Genomic DNA, 19,219 nt, shown 5'->3' with positions numbered 1-19,219 from the left:
GAGCTCCATTCCATGCTCTGCAGCTCTGTCTTCTTGCTTGTGTGAGGAGCCTTTCTTGGGATCTGTACACCAGTGGTACTCTTGCTATAAACATGAGGATGTTCTCTTTCCTTACTGCCCAGCACAGTGATCATGAACCATGTTGACTACTGAAACCCTTGAAATGTGGTATTTGTGACCAAGGCACTCTATTTTTAAATAATTAAATATATCTGTGTGACTAACAAATACTGTATCAGGCAGAGACTTCATATAACATACACACCACAAACATCACACACATATACAACATAAACATGCACAACAATACACAGCACAGATATACAACAAACACAATACAGATTCAGCACACACACACACACATAATGCAGAGAGAACTTGTAAAATATAGGTGTAGTTATTTAAAATCATCATGTAGTAATAGGTATATTTTTAAATGTCATGCTGTAGGCTTCTTAATTTAAATATGAGTACAATTATGTTTTGTCTTTTAGCTTACTGATTTTCAAAAACCAGCAATTAACATTATTGCCTAGTCTTTGGCAAATATTAAGTAATTAGATCAATTCTGAAATAAGGTAATTATTAAATGAAAAGGCCCAATCATGAACTAATCTTTATTTACATATTTATAAATGTATTGCTGACTTTAGAGTCAAAGAAATAAAATCCCCAGTACAAAGAATTTTAAAATAAGATATTTTGACCTTGTCAGAGAAGTGTGATCCTGAGTGGAGTACTAAATGATATTCTTAAGAGCTGTGGGGTTTTGTTTTGCTTGTTTGTTAATTTTTCAATATGGTTTTGATATTTATCCCAGCATGGCTTTGAACTAAGGATTCTCCTGTCTCAGCCTATAGAGTGATGATGATATTACAAACATATGCCACTGCAACCAAGTGTACATGGATGTGTGAAGCAGTCATTCATACATGCCTCTACTGAACACATTTTGAATCATCTACGTGGACACTGTTGCCTGACATTCACTCCATTTTGCCTCCTGTTAAATCTCTCCTCCTGGTGAAATGATTCTGTTACTGGGACAGGAAGGTCTGTCTCTGTCTCTATGTATATAAAATGGACGGTGGTTTTACCCAGCCTTCAACTTCTTCATTTCACACTCGGGCCTGCAAACCTTCCAGCTCTTGAAGCTGCAGGCAGGAGAAACCTGCACAGTGTGGCTGTCTGAGCTCTTCACGTTGATTTAATGAGACAGCCAGCAATATTCAGGTATGCTTCAGGGATACTAACAGAGGCAGACTGAATTTACATATTTATGAGACAAAACTGTTTGAACTTACACACACAAATACACACATACACATCGTGTTGCTGTGGTGTTTTCCTTTAAATGCTTTACATGAACAATATTTCCCAAGGTTGCATTATTGATAAACATAAGAACTACATCTGGAGGAAATCCTTTGAAATTAGGTTCTAAATCCACATTAATGCCAAATAAGTAATGAGTACCGAGAGATACTGAATATAAGTGCTGAGTGCCAGGAAGGGGAAAAATGAGTTGTTTTTCCTTTACATCCTGAGATGAAGATACAAGATTTATTTTTTTTTTTGAAGATACAAGATTTTAATTCCTTGCTTTCCTCATGTCAAACTTGTGTGTGTGTGTGTGTGTGTGTGTGTGTGTGTGTGTGTGTGTGTGTGTGCACACTCAAATGAGCTTGTTGTGTATGTCACTATGCCATGAAATATAGTAACAAAACCCGGTCTTAAAATGTGCTGCTTTGAAAATGTATCTTGAATCCTCAGCCTTGAGTCTGATGCATCCAAGGAGGCAGAGGCTCAGTAAGGAGGCCCAAAATGGCTCCTTCTGCCATTGCAGAGGAGGCACAGGGAGGAGAGAACTCCCTTGGCCTTTCTTAGCTCACTCCTTTGTCACCTCCAGGAAACTGACATTTTGTATTTGTTAGCAGCACTCCTGAGTTGGTCTAATTTTTTTATGACATCAGTTGCAGATGTCTTTATCAGAACAGATATTAAAACATCTAAGCTTACATTAAAATACATCTTAGGCAGTGAGATGGCTGTTTTGTTTGTGCCATTTGAAGACATTTCTGTTTCCACCCAGTATAGCCCAGAAAAACTAGAATGAAGCAGGGAAGCCCTGCAATCAGGATAAAGGTAGGGAGATGGGTTGTCTGTTTACTCAACTTCTTCAAATGGAATAATAGTTGATGGAATCACTGTATTGTTTGGCCATAATCAGGTGTTATCATACAGGTAGATTTTTTCTGGGAGCTCATTCTCTTGCAAAATCTTCTAGCATCTAAGTGTTTTATGGGACAGAACTTCCCAGTGAGATATGAATGAGAAAAAAAAGATGTAACCTTCCCCTACAACAGCCTTCCTTCTTGGTGAAGAGCCAAGCTCTAGCTGAGCGCATATTTGTTATCATTTCTTTGAGATGCAATAAATACAACAGTTGTCACAAACGTGTCCTAACTATGATAAACATTTCATTATAGTGATAGTTGAAACAAATTCTAAGATGGGCACTATCTGCCGAAATGTTCCATGAAAAATTCTATACTAATTTCTATAAACATAAATTGTATTAAACATGCCAAAAATATGCATCAGAGAAAAGACAGCTTTTCAACCACTGTTGCTGAAAATCTCAGACATTCACATATCCCTATCCATCACCCTGTGCAAAAATCAGCCCTAGGACCACTAAATTGGCTTAGTGAGTAAAGGCCTTTGCCATCAAGCCTGATGACTTGAATCTGATCCCCAGGACCCACATGGTGGAAGAAGAAACCAACTCCTATAAAGAGTCTTTTGATGTCCACACACATACTGCTCACACATATGGCAAAGTCTACCCTACCCAACCCCACCACTATTAAATAAACAATGTAACGCAACACCAACTCCAAATGGATTAAAGACTTTTAGGTTTGAAATGTAAAAACTGTTACAAGGAAAATTAGAGAAAACACTTGCAAAGATTTCCTGAATAGGACTCCAGTCACTCAGGAAGCAATATTAACAATTGCCAGCTGAGGTATCATGGAATTAAAAAGTCTTCTTCACAGTTGAAAGACAGAGTTCATTGATTGAAGGGACAGTCTATAGAATGTGAGAAAACCTTTGCCAGTTATGTTCTTGACAGGAGATTAATATCAAGTCCATTCAAAAAGCTCAAAAAAACCCAAGCAAGGTGAAAAACAACTCAAAACAATCCAATCAATAAATAGGCTGAAGACCTGAACAAATAGCTCTTAAAAGATGAAGTGCAAATAGCTAATTAACATGGACACCTGGTCAAACTCACTAGCCATCTAGAAATGAAAATTCAAAGCATGCTGAGGTCCCATCTCACCCAGTCAGAATGATAGTCATTAATAAAATGAACAAGAAATTCTTCAAGTCTGTGGACAAAGAAAATCTTACATCCTGTTGGTAGAAATGGAAACTAGTCTAGCCATGATCAGAATCAGTATAGAAATTTCTCAAAATACTAATAGTTGATCTATCATATGACCTAGCTATACTACTTTTGGGGATTTACCCAAAGGGTTCTAAGTCAACATATCCCAATGATACTTCCGCATTAATGTTTCTTGCAGCGCTATTCACAATAGTTGAATTATAGGAGCAACCCAGGTATTCCATATAAAGGAACTATGAAGAAAATTATATACATACACAATGGACTTTGTTTCATGCTTTTTAATTTTTTAGCTGTAGAGAACAAAGTGATGTTGTTTGCAGAAAAACAGATCCAACTAGAGATTATCTTAAGTGAATTAAATCAGTCTTAGAAAGACAAATACAGTATTCTGTTTCATTTGTGGATTCTAAATTGCTTTTGTTGGAGGTATTTTTTATCACAGCTACAGAAAATAAACTAAGAGAAGGTCTAATGGGAGTAGGTGGAGGTGTGAGATGGGGAATATTAAGGGAATCTGTATGTTTAGGTTATGCTCAGTATCACTATAGACTTGTATGAAAATGCCCTTGTGTTAAACAGGTCTATGTACAGTGAATATATGCAATGAAAATCATAAAAGTCGTAACAGTTAACATCTATTATCATGAATACATGAATATGTGAATATTTCCCAGCACTCTATATATTTTTTTAACAGCTTGTACTACATAAAGTTAGAAACTAAACTGGTAATTAGCAAAAACCAGAATGCCGTTGTTTTATTTTTAGTTTCATGACTTATTAATAGTCTTGGACAGGGTACAAATCAAGTATTTTTCTGTGTATGTGGGGGGAATACTGTGAAGGTGACAGAAAATAAGTCAACGATATACACAGTCTTTTTTAGCTCATACCACTTTAGCTGATATTAGCCATGAAGTGTTTTAGAGGCTCAAGCAGTGAATTGTTGAAACTTTCTTAAAATGGAACAGTTTTAATGGGTTAGTAACTATAAATAAATATCACATATAAAACCATAAAAATAAAACCCAGATGATTTAAGATATTAAAGTTATACCAATTATTATCTGTGGAAAGCTCTGAACACATTATGTAGCAAGATAAAAATACTGAACATGGCTACCTAACAGAAAAAGAAAGAAAAGAGGGAGGAAGGGGGAGAAAGGGAGAAGAGAAGGAAGGAAGAAAAGACAAAACTAGAAGGCTATATTCTGAGTGAAGAAGTCTCTTTTCAGAAATGCTTAGAGTTAATGTTTTATTCTATACACGATTCAAAAAAGTTATGCATTCCAGGTTGAGGATCTCTCAGAAACACAGAAGGGACATGTGGCCTCTGCTGCTCATGACAGCTATCACAACACTGTCCAATAGCAAGTGCTGCCAACTATTACTTGAAAATCTCCTTTATCTTATGAAATTAGAGGGATAAGGGGCCACTAGTATAAAAAGATTTAATGAGAGAGGTTCAGGGATATATATACTGAGAAACATTTCCCTGAAGCCAAGCTAAAGTTTTACTGACGTAGGCATACTTCTGAATAATGCAATAAGGATACTTGGATTCCACAGGGAGAGAATAATATTTTCCTTAGTACCAAGAAGGGCAGATGGACAGCAGGAATAGATAGTAAATTAGAAGCTGGGCTTAGCATGTTTTTAGGACTTTCCTTGCAAAGCATATCTCTGCAAACAATTGAGTTGTTGCAAAATCTGGTTACATCCAAGGGAATGAAGATAGATTATTGAAAAGTAGCAGGGATAAACTTTCTAGGAAAATGTCTATCTTACTAGTGCATACATAAGTAGTGAGACTACTGTTCCAAGGAAAATCCATGCTGGTTGAGGGCTGACTTTGATGGTAATGAATGAATGCAGTAATCAGTAGATTATCCACAAGGGACTGGAGTTCTTTACTACATCTTCAACACCTAGATGAGTTGCTAAACATCATCTAGTTGGAATCCTTGGAGCATTTAGACAACTGTTTAGAGTATGTAGTAATTCCAACATGTACTTCTCTGGTTAGTTATTCATTCTTTGTTTTTGAATCCCAAATATTTTTCTCTTATAAAGAATTCTCCTTTGAGGGATGGGAGGGAGGGTAAATGAAGAGCATAAAATAACAATTGTAAGATGGGTATTAATGCTTCATTGGACCTCTACACAAAATTTCACATGGGGAGTTAAGATTAATTGTGACCTTCACAATGACTTGCATTCCTTACAAGGTAGGCAGGGAAGAAGGTTTAGAAATGCAGGATGTCATGGTGTCACCTCTTGGCTTATGTTCAGGATTCAGGTCCTTGCATCTCTTCTATTGGTAAACATGAGTTTTCTAGCTCAGTGTCTTAAAACCTAGTTACTGAGAGAATGTTCTGCATAATGGACTTAATGATCCAGGACTGGAATAGCAGGGATCTGGAATGAGGTGTGTCAGGAGAGCTATGCTATTTATATATGAGCAAAGCTTCCACATGCTGCTCTGCATTATCCTTGCTGCTATTAATAAACCACACTCTTCAGGAGTATCTAATTTAGGATGAATATTACATGATTAAAAGCACCAAAAATGGAAAAGAACATTGAGCTACCTCTGCCCTAATAGTCCATTGTCAGACTATGTCCAGGAAACTATATAACTGCTTGGTGTTAGGTATGATTTATCATTGTTGTTTCCTAATTCCATCATTCAGTAGACTCAGGCAATTTCTGACTGCTTTTTCAACACCAAATAATTCTCTGTTCTGTGCTTTATGCCATTCCCTTTCTTGACCAGGTATCTCTGTCTCTTGCTCTTAAATGTTATTCTTTCATAAGGCTTTGCAAAGTGTTCTCAAAAATTCTTCTCCCACATTTGTATCACATTTACATTTATTTTCTGAATTATGATTGTACTTTGAGATGGTTTCACAATTTAGTAGACAGTATTTTCAGTGCTCATGAATTCAATCTATTCCCCTTCTTCAGTGCCAATTGTCTCGTCTCCCCTTCTACATAGGACACACAGTAACATAACTCTTGTTCAAAGTGATGTGTATTGTTTTTCCCCAAGTTTTCACTGAAGAACCTTCTACTAATACTGGTGTTTAGTAAGCTGTGGTGGTTTGAATGAGAAGTGTCTCCCATAGGCTCATGTATTTGAACATTTTTCCCCAGTTGGTTGCACTGTTAGGGGAGGTTATAGAACCATGGTGGAGTTTGCTAAAACAGATGTATCACTGAGAATAGGCTTTGATGGTTTATAGCCTTGCCTGATTTCTTATTTACTTTCTTTGCTTCCTGGGTATAGATGGAAATATAACCAGCCAGCTTCCTGCTTCTGCTGCCATAGCATGTGGTCCCTGCCATAATAGACTCTATCCCTTTGGAGCCAGGAGCCAAAATAAACCTATTTTAACCATAAATTCCTTTTGGTCATAATAATTTTCCACAGCAAGAGAAAAGGAACTAATACATATAGTCATAATATCTATGGCACCAAAGTAAACAAACAAACCAAATCACAATTATCACAAAAAGACCGACCTGAAATGCACAGGGAGTATTGTCCACACAGTAAACTCTCAGGTTGTAATCCAAGGAGTTACAGGACATGCAGCCAAACACAGCCACTTTGAGCTGCTTTACAGCACAGTCTGTGATTGGCTCTCCTGTGAGGGCATATGTTCCAAAGCTATCAAGTAGCACATGGCAGGCAAAAGGATCCAAAAGGCAGTAACAGGATGTGGATTCATCTTCCACTGACATCACTTCCTGTTAGAGAAAGATGTTTTCAATTCTTCCAGTTTGAAAATACCATAGGGCTCAACAGTGTAGAGAAATATAAATAAATAAACTTTTCAGAATATTTTATTGTCTTAAATATCAATGTTAAATTGTTGTTTTCTATTAAAGTAAGTGCTGAAAGCAAGAATGCATGAAATGGTTATGTGCAGTGTGATGTCCATTTTAATAGGAACAATAACAAAACATTGCTTTGAAATTTCAATTTCTAGTTAATTGTTCAATACCAGTTTTTTAAAAAGTTAAGCCTTAACCTCAATAAGCAAACTTACATTATTACTGCTTTTTTTCAAAGATCTATATCTGAAAACTTTCTAAAACACCCTTCAGTTGATGTTTATTTTCATTCCAACACTTTATCCTCTTTCATTTCACTGCAATGATTCACAGGGGACCATTAAATAAATGACTTGGATAAGATGTACTAGAATATTTCACCCTCTCTGATAAGAACTTAGGCATGTGTAACCAGTTTGGTGGAGCATAAATACAACACCATCTGGATGGAGAAGATTGTGAGGAAAAGCTGAGAAATAAAGTGGTAAAAATCAAGGAAAACTAAACACAAGGGAAAGGAAACTACAACATGACCCCTCTACATATTGGCTAGCCCCCGAATATTCTCCTGCCACAGCACCAGGACCCAATATGTAATAGGATACTTTCTAGAACTCAGAAAATGCACTATCTCAAGATATAGCTAGGTCCAGCATATGTATTCTATTGCAACAACTGTGTCTTTTCTCCTAGAGAACTATGATTTTCTATTATTCCTTTTGCCTGAAATACCTCCTGGGAGGCAAGATCCCAGGACTTGCATATGCAGGTCACAGTGTTCCAATAAGATAATTCACCTGGTTTCATGCAAACTGACTTCAGATAGACATAAAGAATTCTCTTTCAGACAGGCAAATCAGAGCTTTCACTTAAAATAGTAATTCAGCTGCAATCTTTCTTGGGAGTGACTGTCTCTTTGGTTGTTAGCCTCCTATTATATATTCTCATTCTCTCATTCTTTTTCCTTGTCTCTGATATATATATATATATATATATATATATATATATATTCACATTTATTTATTTACACAGGAATCAGTAGTGATTATCTTCCATGTATTTTCTGGTGCCATAAACATATATTAAACACCTGGTGCGTTCCTGATACTTTGAAGCAGATACTTTGAAGCTTAGCTTATCTTCCTTGAGCTACATCCTTATTGGCACAGAGTAATGTCATCTCAGAAAAGGACATGGCCTAGGGGGGAGTCTGGAATCTCTTAAAGCAGGTACATAGTGTGTGCATTTCTGCAGGCAATTACAACTGAGTTCTCAGACCAAACAATGACCCTGGATTATATCTTGCCTCTCTTTTCCATTATTACATGAAAAGGCTAGCAAACACCTAGAGGACTATATAAAATGCATACCGCAACCACTTGGCAGATAGCAAATATTCACCAGTTTCACAACCAACTCATCATAATAAGAATGGTGAAAATTAAATCTAAAGCATCCATACAACCTGAATACCATTTTTAAAAATACAAAAACGACGCAGCATCTCACCTCCCATTTTCCCTGCTGTGTCCTCTTCTTCAAGTGGATGTTCCAGTGCTCTGAGCTGACATCTGCACAGTGAGGGATGGTCAGTGCAAAGGGAGTTGTGACAAGCATATCTGGAGGACCACAGGTGACTTCAGGACTCAGGAGTACCTCAGATCCATCTGACTGCAGGCTTCACAGATGAGGAAGAAGACAGAGAGGTGTGTGAAGGATGAAGGACTTGGAATGAGAACTTAATTACAGATGGGGATAGTCTACAAGCACAGTGAAATCCCTCTGTATAATGACCTGGAGAATATAGCCTCAGACTGTCCAGGCATCCAGATTGACTGTGGTTAGTTCTCAACTGATGTCACTAACAAAGCAACAAAGTGACAACCAGTCCTTTGGAAACATAGGAAGGTCTTGAAGAACCCTAAAATGCACCCTAGTAGCTAACCCCAGCTGACAAATTATCATTCTCGTTAACATACTCCTCAATTATCATTCTCATTAGTATATTCCTATTGGTGATAAATCCCAAGAATCAACAGACCTGACTTACTTGGTTGTCTTACCATCAGTTTCCTTTCCCCAAACAACATATTCAATAATATTTTAGTTCTAGTAAATGATGAAACAAGTTACTATGCATAAAAATACTACCTTGGGTATATACAAATTAGACATAATTATTCTGCTCTAAAAACATTTATTTCTGTAATGTACAACCATATCAGTTTTATAATATTTTTACCCTGACAGTGGAAAGCTATAAGTGTATATAATCATATACATGATAGCTAATTTTCAACTCTATTACAAATCCTAAATTAAAGTCGTTTCACCCAAATGTGGAGTTGAGATTTTCCTGTGTTGTGAATTACTTACAATGGAAATGCTATTGTAGAACAGACAAACCCATGTGAAATTTCAGTAAATGTGTCATAGTTTATTGACTCCCTCTGTTTCATTCTATAGCTCCCTTCACACTACCCATATTGGGAATGGAACACAGGGTCACTAAGTCTTACTCCACACATTGTCTTTATTCAGTTTTCCCCAAGAAATGAAAAGAAGATGAAGTTTACATAATAACAATCAGTAAAAGTAGCATAATAGGAAGCCCGTTTAATTTCTTCCAACTCTCTTACCCATTCTGTGAGCTTCCACTTATAAGAAATATAGTGATATAATCAATGAAGTAATTGCAGACACACAGATGAACAATGCATGCTGAGATCTAGGCCAGATAAATACCACCGAAGCTTCAAGTCTCCACTTGGGAAGATATTCAAATGTGTCATCCTGGATCCCCAGAGCAAGCTCCTGACAGCATTATGTTGGAATTTGGTTTTCAAAGATAAAGTTGGTTTCATGGTCTTGAGTAGGCTAATTCTTAGGAGTTCACCTAAAAGCTATTTCTAAGTCATTGTTGTTCACATTCACTGACCTGCCTCAAATTCTACATGGCCACACTTGAGTTTGGTGTCTACAGTTTTCTGTTGCAATAAACTCAGGATATATAACAGCAGAATTACCCTACATCAACTACATCCAAGACAAAACTGAACACAATCACCTGGTCACCTTCCCTTCTCAAGAAGCACTAGTCATGCTTTCAAAAAGATTATTTTTCCAAAATGCCTGAAGTTGACAGTTCTTTCTCTACATATAAAGCATATGTTAAGCTGAGAGTGCCCCTTCCTTTACATTTGAGCAGCAAGGGAGATTGCAAAGCTGCATTAGCAGTAGCAATCACACTTTGGAAAGCCCAGAACAATACACTCAAGGTTTGAAATACATGTGAAACTCAAGTGTTTGCTCCCAGCACACAGGGTTGGCCCATTGTGTGAATGGCTGCCAACAACTATTAGAGAAGGTTAAGCACTTTTTTTATATAATTGCTATCTATATTCATCATGGACAGGAAAAGCAGGGCTGTTTATGAGTGACCGATGACAATCTCTCCTAAAAGAACTATTTAATTGCTTTCAGAGAATCATCCCCCTCATTGAACATATTGTTCAAACATATGGGAATTGGGGGAATTATTTAATGCCAAATGAACTGAAATCAGTTAATTAGAGGAACTCGAACACTCACTGTGAATAGCAAGACTCCTGTCAGTCTTAATGGATCCAGGACCAGCACTCACAGCCACAGTGTCGTGAGTATTAAAGTGCTTGGGCTTTGCATTAAGTGGTCCTTGGACCCCACTGTAAGTATAAAGTCAATAAATCAAAGTTTACATGTAATCCTTCTTCTTGAAAACAGTGACTGTAGATATTGGTATCTCTCTTGTGATGGAACAAAACTTAATCTCTCCATTCCTCTTTCCATCTGCAGTAATAATTTGCCCCTTTCTCTAACTGTCTATTCTTGGCAATCAGGGAGATTTACAAATATTAATTAAAAGCCTTCACACACCTGAGAAGTCATGCAATTTCTGTATAAGGTCACAGAGATGTCAGTCCAAGGGATGGCAGTTGAACCACTCTAAATCTTGGATTTATGGTTCCTGTGGTCTGTGAGGAGACCATCTTTCTTGGCTATCACCATAAAGAGATTTCTGACCAAATTTCTGGCTCTTGTGACATCCCAAGAAAATATGAGGATAAAGAACATGTTCCAGGTTGAGTCACAGATAATAACTGAGAACATTTAAGGACAGGACTAGGGAGACAAACATTTAATTGAGTGTGGACAAAGATGAAGATTTGTAAGAAAAGCTTGGATGGCATTTGCATTTTCTCACATTGCATAATATATGACAAGGCAGGATTTGTGTCCTTGCTGGAAGAAAAGACACACATTTTTCTTCTAAAATTGCTGTAAGCTAATAATAACTTCAACTATTAATGGTGATAGCTTCAGAACCATAGTATGAACTAGTTCACTGCATCTCACACCCAAGTATGCTTCCCAGATTGAAAAGCCTTATTGCCTGGGACCTTTGTTACATAACTCTTACATTGTTCTCCATCTATATATACACATACATACATTTATAGGCACATGCATATATGGATATAATTTAGATCTTCTTTATGTAAAGATGATTTGAGATTTGGGTCTTATGTCTAGAGGAACTTTGCTATCTGAGATAGCACTTTTATCTGGTAACTCATCAATGTACCAACCAATATAAGCTTTAATAAAAAGTTCACAGCGTTAGGAATATACACTATGAGTTTAAGGACAGAGTTTAAGGAACTCTGTCCACAATGCTGGTCTTCCTGATCTGTCTTTGTCTTCCAGTCTACTCTTGACTCAGCCAGTTTGCTGTGACCTCAAGGAATTGGGGCTACTTTAGCTGCTTTGCAGTGCTAGGCATTGCCTGAAAATCGTGTCCTCCAGACAGTCACAGGACTCCCTGTCCTGTTAAGGTCTTTGTGGAAATGGCATCCACTAATGAGGCACTCCTTGGCCATGCCTTGATAATTGGAACATTTCCTACACCAAGGACTGACCTTTGCTTTTCTTTTGCTCAGTGCCTTCTAATGGACTATCCTTTTTGCTCATTTGTTCTTGTGTCATCTCTAAGCTGAGATCTACTCCCCACAAGGCAGGAGATTTAAACAATGCTCTGCTCATTATTGTATTCTTAGTGTCCAACCATACTGATGGTAAATACTCAAATATTTGTTGAAAAGAACACAGAAGCTTGAATTGGGGCTACTGTTGATCAAATCTGAAACATTTTGAGACTCAAAGTAAATAAAAGTAGAATGTAGAATAACACACCAAGCTACATAAGAATGCACAAGAAGGAAAAGTTGGAAAAACAAAAGACTAAGGATAGGAAACCACCACTTAGAAATTAGCCACAGGGTCTTTTGTAGCCATCCGCCATGGTGGATGGATGAAAGACCCAAGCTAACATGGGGTTAGCTCGGTAAACAACAATAAAGCGTTGTGCAGTTTGCATCAAAAAAAAAAAAAGAAAGAAAGAAATTAGCCACAGTAATTCTTGATCAAACCTAGAATTAGAAATGATATAAACCTACTGGAGGGAAGTATGAGTTCTATAGAATAATATAGATTCAAAGCACTTACCATGAGGTACTTGCAAATTACAAAAGGCAACTATTGCATCACATGGGTGATTTTCCACATACAACTTGACACAAGTTGTCAACCTTAATGTTGTCAGTAGTGGACAGAATTGACAGAACATACCCTGAGATGGCCTACAGAGCAGAGAACTCAGAATCCCCTCTTGACCAATCTCAAAGTGCACAACTTGTATTTCTTCACTGGTAAACATGAGGGGAAGCTAGCCAGTCAATTGACATAGTACAACATAGTCATCCTGCGGGCTTAATTGTCACTGCTACAAGATTTAAAGGCAGAATGACTTCAAACACATGACAATCAAATACAAGGAAATATCTTGGGTTTTCATTTGCCCATGAAGAGCCTTATTCTGATAAAAGGTGAAATAAATATAAATTTTGTTCAGAAGGCAATAGTATGTTATCAGTGCTAATTGTCTGACTTTGATAAACATGTGGTCACAAAAGATAACTTGCAGCTTTGGAGTTAAATATGCTGACACATTTGGGTTAAAGCGGCATCTTGTTCACAAAGGTTATAAACCTTTTGTTTATGTGTACATGTACGCATTTTACTCATTTGAATAAACATGTAGGTAGAGAATACAGCAAAGGTAATACAATTAACCCTTACAAATTAATTTTTCATTAAATTGGAAAATGTATTCAAATTTTTTAAATGCTGAAATTAAATGAGTGAATGGAAATAGGAGACTCAGGGAGAAAGTTTTTCAGAATTCTGTTTCATGAAACATGAGCTGGATGGAGACTGAGGTACTACAAGTGTGTTGCTTGTTTGGTGGAGTAGCATTCCCCTTGCCTATCTGCACAGCTGCGCCAACATTGATGACCTTGGCAGGAATGGGGTAGCAGCTGAGACATTGTGTTTTTAACTCAACAGTCACTTATCTGATGCTCAACTTGTAAAAGATCATTTTCTTCAAGCCCAAACTGCCAGTTTCAAATTCTGAGATGAGGTTTTCATTGTTGTTGCCTGCCCTGCCGTGCCTGGTAATCAACATTCCTGTCTTTCTCCTTATGGCCTAGATTATAGATTAATAGGGGTTTGATCACCTTTATCCGAAGTATCATTCTGGAATCCAGACAGGAGAGTAATGATAGTTTTACTATGTTAGGCCCTTGGTCAATACATAATTAAATCATATTTTAATGGAACAGACATAAGAGGTAGATAGGTATCAGCTGTAGTACTAAAACTAGACCCCTGAAAGCAAGGCTGCTTCAGCCTTTCAGAGTTTTCAACTGCCAAGAAATACTATTCTCACTGCCTTTTATTAAAACACACATTCTAACCCAGGGTACTAAAATTACTTAGGTGGTGCAAAACCCTTGAAGGTTTCAGGTTTGTTGTTTTGTTTGTCTTTGCTTTGTTGTTGTTGTTGTCCTGCTTTGACCACAGATTAGCATTCCCCAGAAAGTAACATTCTAGAACTGCCATGAGATGGGCTCTTTTTTTTTTTTTTTTTTTTTTTTTTTTTTTTTTTTTTTTTTTTGGTTTTTTTGTTTTTCGAGACAGGGTTTCCCTGTGGCTTTGGAGGCTGTCCTGGAACTAGTTCTTGTAGACCAGGCTGGTCTTGAACTCACAGAGATCCGCCTGCATCTGCCTCCCAAGTGCTGGGATTAAAGGCGTGTGCCACCACTGCTTGTCGAGATGTGCTCTTTAAAGCTAGCCTTTCTCACTTGATTGTCTAAAATCATTAACACTGGTGATGAAAACTTTTCCCCACCACTCCTATGCAGGTTGTGAAAAGCAAGCACCCAAAAAGAAATTTTAGGTGGTGAGGAGCTAGAGAGAGGAGAAAATGGACAAATCGCCTATTGGTTACAGCAGATTCCACACTTTTTATCTTCAAGAGGTTCTAAAACAGTAATGTGGCTCAGAATTTCTTTGGCAGCAGTGAAGTAAATTCTACAATTCTACATTAGTGGATACCTCCAATAAAGGCTCTTTTCAGTGTTTGTAGAAGAGGGATAGGAATTCCTGCTTCTTTTATGTACAAGGCATCTCTGGCACAAACATTAAAAAATTATGTTGTTCTTAAGAAAATATTCAAAGAAACCCTGCATCTAAGATGGACTTAGGCTTCTGACAAATACTAGGAAGGCTTCCGAAATGGGATTTAGATGCTGGTCAAGTTTAATGCATGGTGTTAAGACCTCTGACTCTGCTGCTACTCTTAACAACATTCCACTGGAGCCGATTTTTTTATATCTTCACTTTGTAAGCAGCATCTATTCATAAGTAGGGATGTCAGGTTGGAGGTTGATTAGCAATGATTGGAAATAATGCCACAGCTCATCAAGCCATTGTATTCCATTAGTTGGGAAGCACAGATTGAGAACTGGATTGAAACAGCCCCCAGGCACAATTCACGAGGGACCAAAGTGCATCTTTACCATTCAAGGGTTTAAAGATTTGGGTCACCCACATGGTATTATCTAAAATAGGATCACAGGAAGGAGACAGCACAAAGGGGAATGTGGTGAGAGGAGAATGAGATGCACTCTGGAAGGAGTATCTGAGCTCCTTGAAATGGAGCAATACCACACTGAGAGAGATTAAACTGTTTGCATATGTTAAACGGCTTTAGTTTACACACACATTCGTAGGGTGTTTACCAATTAATATACTAAAGGAAGCACAAATCATGTGCAAATCACCAGTTCCTAGACACAATTTAAGGCTCATCTTTCATGCAGTGTTGGGCTTTTTAGAAGTAAATGATGCCTGGCTGTGAAGGAGTGAGGGGAGAGGGAGAGGGGCTGATCTATGCATCATGCTGCTGTGACAGTTTTTAATATCTAGTAAGTTGTTTATTCATTTACATTTTGAATGGGGAAACAGCTTTCTCTGGAGGAAATGTGAATCTTATTTCATTTTAGTCAGGGAAGACCTATGGAGAAATCAGATCCAGTGTCTTCCATGCTTAGATGCAGGGATGCTTCTGGGTGAGAGAGGAGACAAAGCCAATGTCACGTGTCAACTTTGAGGCAGAATTGGGAAGGGAATCTACTACCTTATTAGTGCTGTGTGTGTGTGTGTGTGTGAGTGTATGTGCGTTGGTATTTTGTGTGGGGTAGTGGTGGGAGGGAGTTGTTCTGTGGGGCATATTTTTCGAGTCTGGAATTTTATTTTAGGAAACTCTAGTGATTAGATGCCAGGGCTTCATGCGCTGAATGTCTGAACTAATTACCTCATCCCTAAACCTGGGGTTGTAAGCAAATTCTGGCACAAGAGTTGTCACACCAGAGAAAGCCTTGGGAAGATAGAATATTAGGGTTTGTACAGTGGTTAAATTTGGGTTTTTGTTCCATTATTTCTATAGCACAAACAAATTGGCTTAAAACAAGCTTTTCTAACAGGTCTCAATAGTAGAGATCCCATTAAGCTAAAGGATTTCTTGGCCTTTTACAGCTGTAGGGTTCTGGTATGTCTTGAGGCAAGGCCTCTCCTTCCATCTGTTAGCCAGCAGCAAGACAGTCTCAGATCCCCCTGATTCTGTCATTCCTGCCTCCTCCTCCTCCTCCTCCTCCTCCTCCTCCTCCTCCTCCTCCTCATCCTCCTCCTCATCCTCCTCCTCTTCCTCTTCCTCTCTCCTCCTCCTCCTCCTCCTCCTTCTTCTTCTTCTTTTCAAGACAGGGTTTCTCTGTGTAGCTTTGGAGCCTATCCTGGCACTCACTCTGGAGACCAGGCTGGCCTCGAACTCACAGAGATCTGCCTGCCTCTGCCTCCTGAGCGCTGGGATTAAAGGCGTGTACAACCAACGCCCAACCATTCCTGCCTTCTTAAGACCCTTCCTTCATTGTACTCTCCTTTATAGTTTGGAGTATCTGTGCTTCTCAACTCATTAACGTTATTCACATCAGAGGAATCCCTTGACACAGGAAAGACCATGCCCAAGTCCTGGAAGCAGTATGAGGCATCTTCAGGGAGCCATTCTGTTATGGTTGAACCATTTTGTATGTTGGCATCCTCTATTCCTGCTAGTGTCCTTCATTAGCACCCAGGTATGGCATAACTAACCAAGGTGTTGCTCATTATTAGGGTTTCAAAGCTGCAGCTGCTGGAGGCTCTACTACACTATACAAAGAGGTACTCGTGTGTACCTGTAACCTTATGGGGACTTGGTGGGGTCTGGTGGTTTAGCTTAAAGACTGTACCCAGGTGGCTAGTGGTTGGATGGTTCATGTCTTCCAAGGGCTCTGTGGATGTCGTCACAGCATGGAGGTAGACTTACTGAGAGCTAGTGTCTTCTCCTGGCATTTTTATTAGACTATAACTATGTGAAGTGGAAAGGATGATATATATTAAATATCTTAATAGGACAGGTTATTTCTACTTCCAGCATGGGCAATAAAAGAGATGGCCATACAAATAAAAATAATTACAGTATGTGGTGCATGCTCACAATGTGCAATCAAACCCATGAACCGGTGACTTTCCCCTTATTGAGTTAAGATGTACTTTCCACTTCGCTCTATTAACAGCATTCAAAACCATTGTTATCTTGTCAATGGCATCTTTAATTAAAGACTCCCCTGGACCACTCTAATCACTTCCCATTGTGAGCTCACTTGGGCTTCAAATGCACTTTGATTAAAATGATGGCAATTTGTATTAAGGTGTGCATGTAGGCTGAGGGGGTGTGAAGTAGAAAAGAAAGGAGGGCTGGATTTTGGGGGACAGTCTTTCCTGAAAAGAAGCAAATCTTAAAATGACAATTGATGTATGAATTTTTCTCTCTTTTTCACCTTTTTTCTGTACTTCGTTTTGGCATTATATTCCAATATAAATGACTTCATGAAAAAAACTCATCTTGATTTTACTGGGGAAAAGAGTATAATCTTCCACTAAAGGTGCATTAACCCCTCTAGTCCATTAAGATACTATTTGATAAATTGCTCCTTTTATTACAACGCATGGGAAGGTAGCCGAAAAGAATGAATAGAGCTCCCAAATGGCAGCAATTTGCTCCTCCAGTACTGGCAGAGTCCTGTTCTGTTATGTTACTTAGGGATCACCTTTCCTCAGTGGTTCCCTAGCCTCATTGTAGAGTTAATTAATGCCAAATCTCTCAGAAAGGATAGGGACATGCCATCCATTTGATGCATCCAGTAACAGTGTTCTGAAACTCATTAAAGCAACACAGTGAATTCAAACCCAGTGAGCCCTGAGCAAAGAGGACCAAGGACAGTTATTCATTTTCATCTATCACTGGCAAGCAAAGAAAGCCTCGGAGCGAACAGGGATTCAGCATGTTCAAGGTGACCCAAGCCACCTGTCCTGCCAGAGTAGTCCCTCATCTTCTAGTCCAAATGTCAGTGCACCAGGATTCCACTGTTTGGAATCATACAGTAGACTTCCGAGGTATAAGGGACAGACTGGAGAATCATTAGAAATGGTGGTAAGCTTGAAAGCATTGGAGGGAATTTATTTTATTTTTATAAGGGCCTTGAGAGTGAACTACTAATATTTTCAATGTAATTGAAGTGGAAAAAAGCCCAGAAGTGTGGTGGTATAATGCAGACAACTAAAGCAACCAGAGAACATCTGTTGTTTATGCAATAAAAAACTTAGGGCTGTAGGTGGAGGTGGTGGTTTTAGTCAGTTAAATTCTTACTGTGCAAGCATGAGAACTTGAGATCAGATCCAAAGCACGCATGTTAAAAAAAAAAAAACTAGGTATAATGGCATTAACCTGTAATCTCAAAACTAAGGAGTTAGAGTCATGAAGATGCCAGGAGCTTATAGGATAGCCTGGCTAGCAGAATTAGTGAGCTTCTGGGTTCCATGAGAGATACTGTTTCAAAAAACAAGGCAGTGAACAAATGAAAAAGACACCAAGTATTGATGTCTGGGCTTGACATGCAATGACATATATGTATACATATACACACATACACAGGAACATGTATACATATGAACTCAACACATACGCATAAATCAGAACTGGGTCTTCCTGGCAGTATATGTATGCAGTACCAGCTACTATTGAGGCTAAGGCAAGATCATTTAAAATCAAAGTATACTTGGTCTACAGAATAGGTTCACGGTCCATCTGGATAATTAGTGACAGCCTATCTCAAAATGAAAAATAAAAAGAATGTTCGAGATGTAGCTCAGTGGTAGAGCATTTCTATCGCACAATCTAGGCTCTAGATTTGAACTCGTATCACCACATAATGAGTAAGGAAGTTGATGAATAAGTAAGTGGTATTTTACAGTTTTCACTGGACTTCTTATATAGGAAGTTGTTGTATTATCTTCATCCAAATCACAAAAGAGCAAACAATATGTAACATTTTAGGTCTAGAGAAAGAGAGTGATTTGCTCACGGTTACCCTGGCTCTTGACAGGACTAACTAGAGCCCAAGCAGTTTGAATTTCTGTACT

The 19,219-nt window shown here is 38.2% G+C and overlaps 1 protein-coding gene across 6 annotated transcripts in view; it reads right to left on the bottom strand.

Moving 5' to 3' along the window:
* Unc5d (unc-5 netrin receptor D) overlaps positions 1-19,219 on the bottom strand; it is a 510,504-nt gene that overhangs the window by 29,515 nt on the left and 461,770 nt on the right. For all 6 annotated transcript variants that reach the window (XM_035452950.1, XM_035452951.1, XM_035452952.1 and 3 more), the window contains 2 exons: positions 8,771-8,939; positions 6,947-7,174 (listed from right to left, as the gene is read on the bottom strand). In XM_035452950.1, the coding sequence (XP_035308841.1) occupies positions 6,947-7,174; positions 8,771-8,939 (397 nt within the window). The remainder of the gene's footprint in view (positions 1-6,946; positions 7,175-8,770; positions 8,940-19,219) is intronic.

Source organism: Cricetulus griseus, assembly GCF_003668045.3.
Source record: "Cricetulus griseus strain 17A/GY chromosome 1 unlocalized genomic scaffold, alternate assembly CriGri-PICRH-1.0 chr1_1, whole genome shotgun sequence".
Taxonomy (NCBI): Eukaryota; Metazoa; Chordata; class Mammalia; order Rodentia; family Cricetidae; genus Cricetulus; species Cricetulus griseus.
This window is presented reverse-complemented; position numbering and strand designations above follow the sequence as displayed.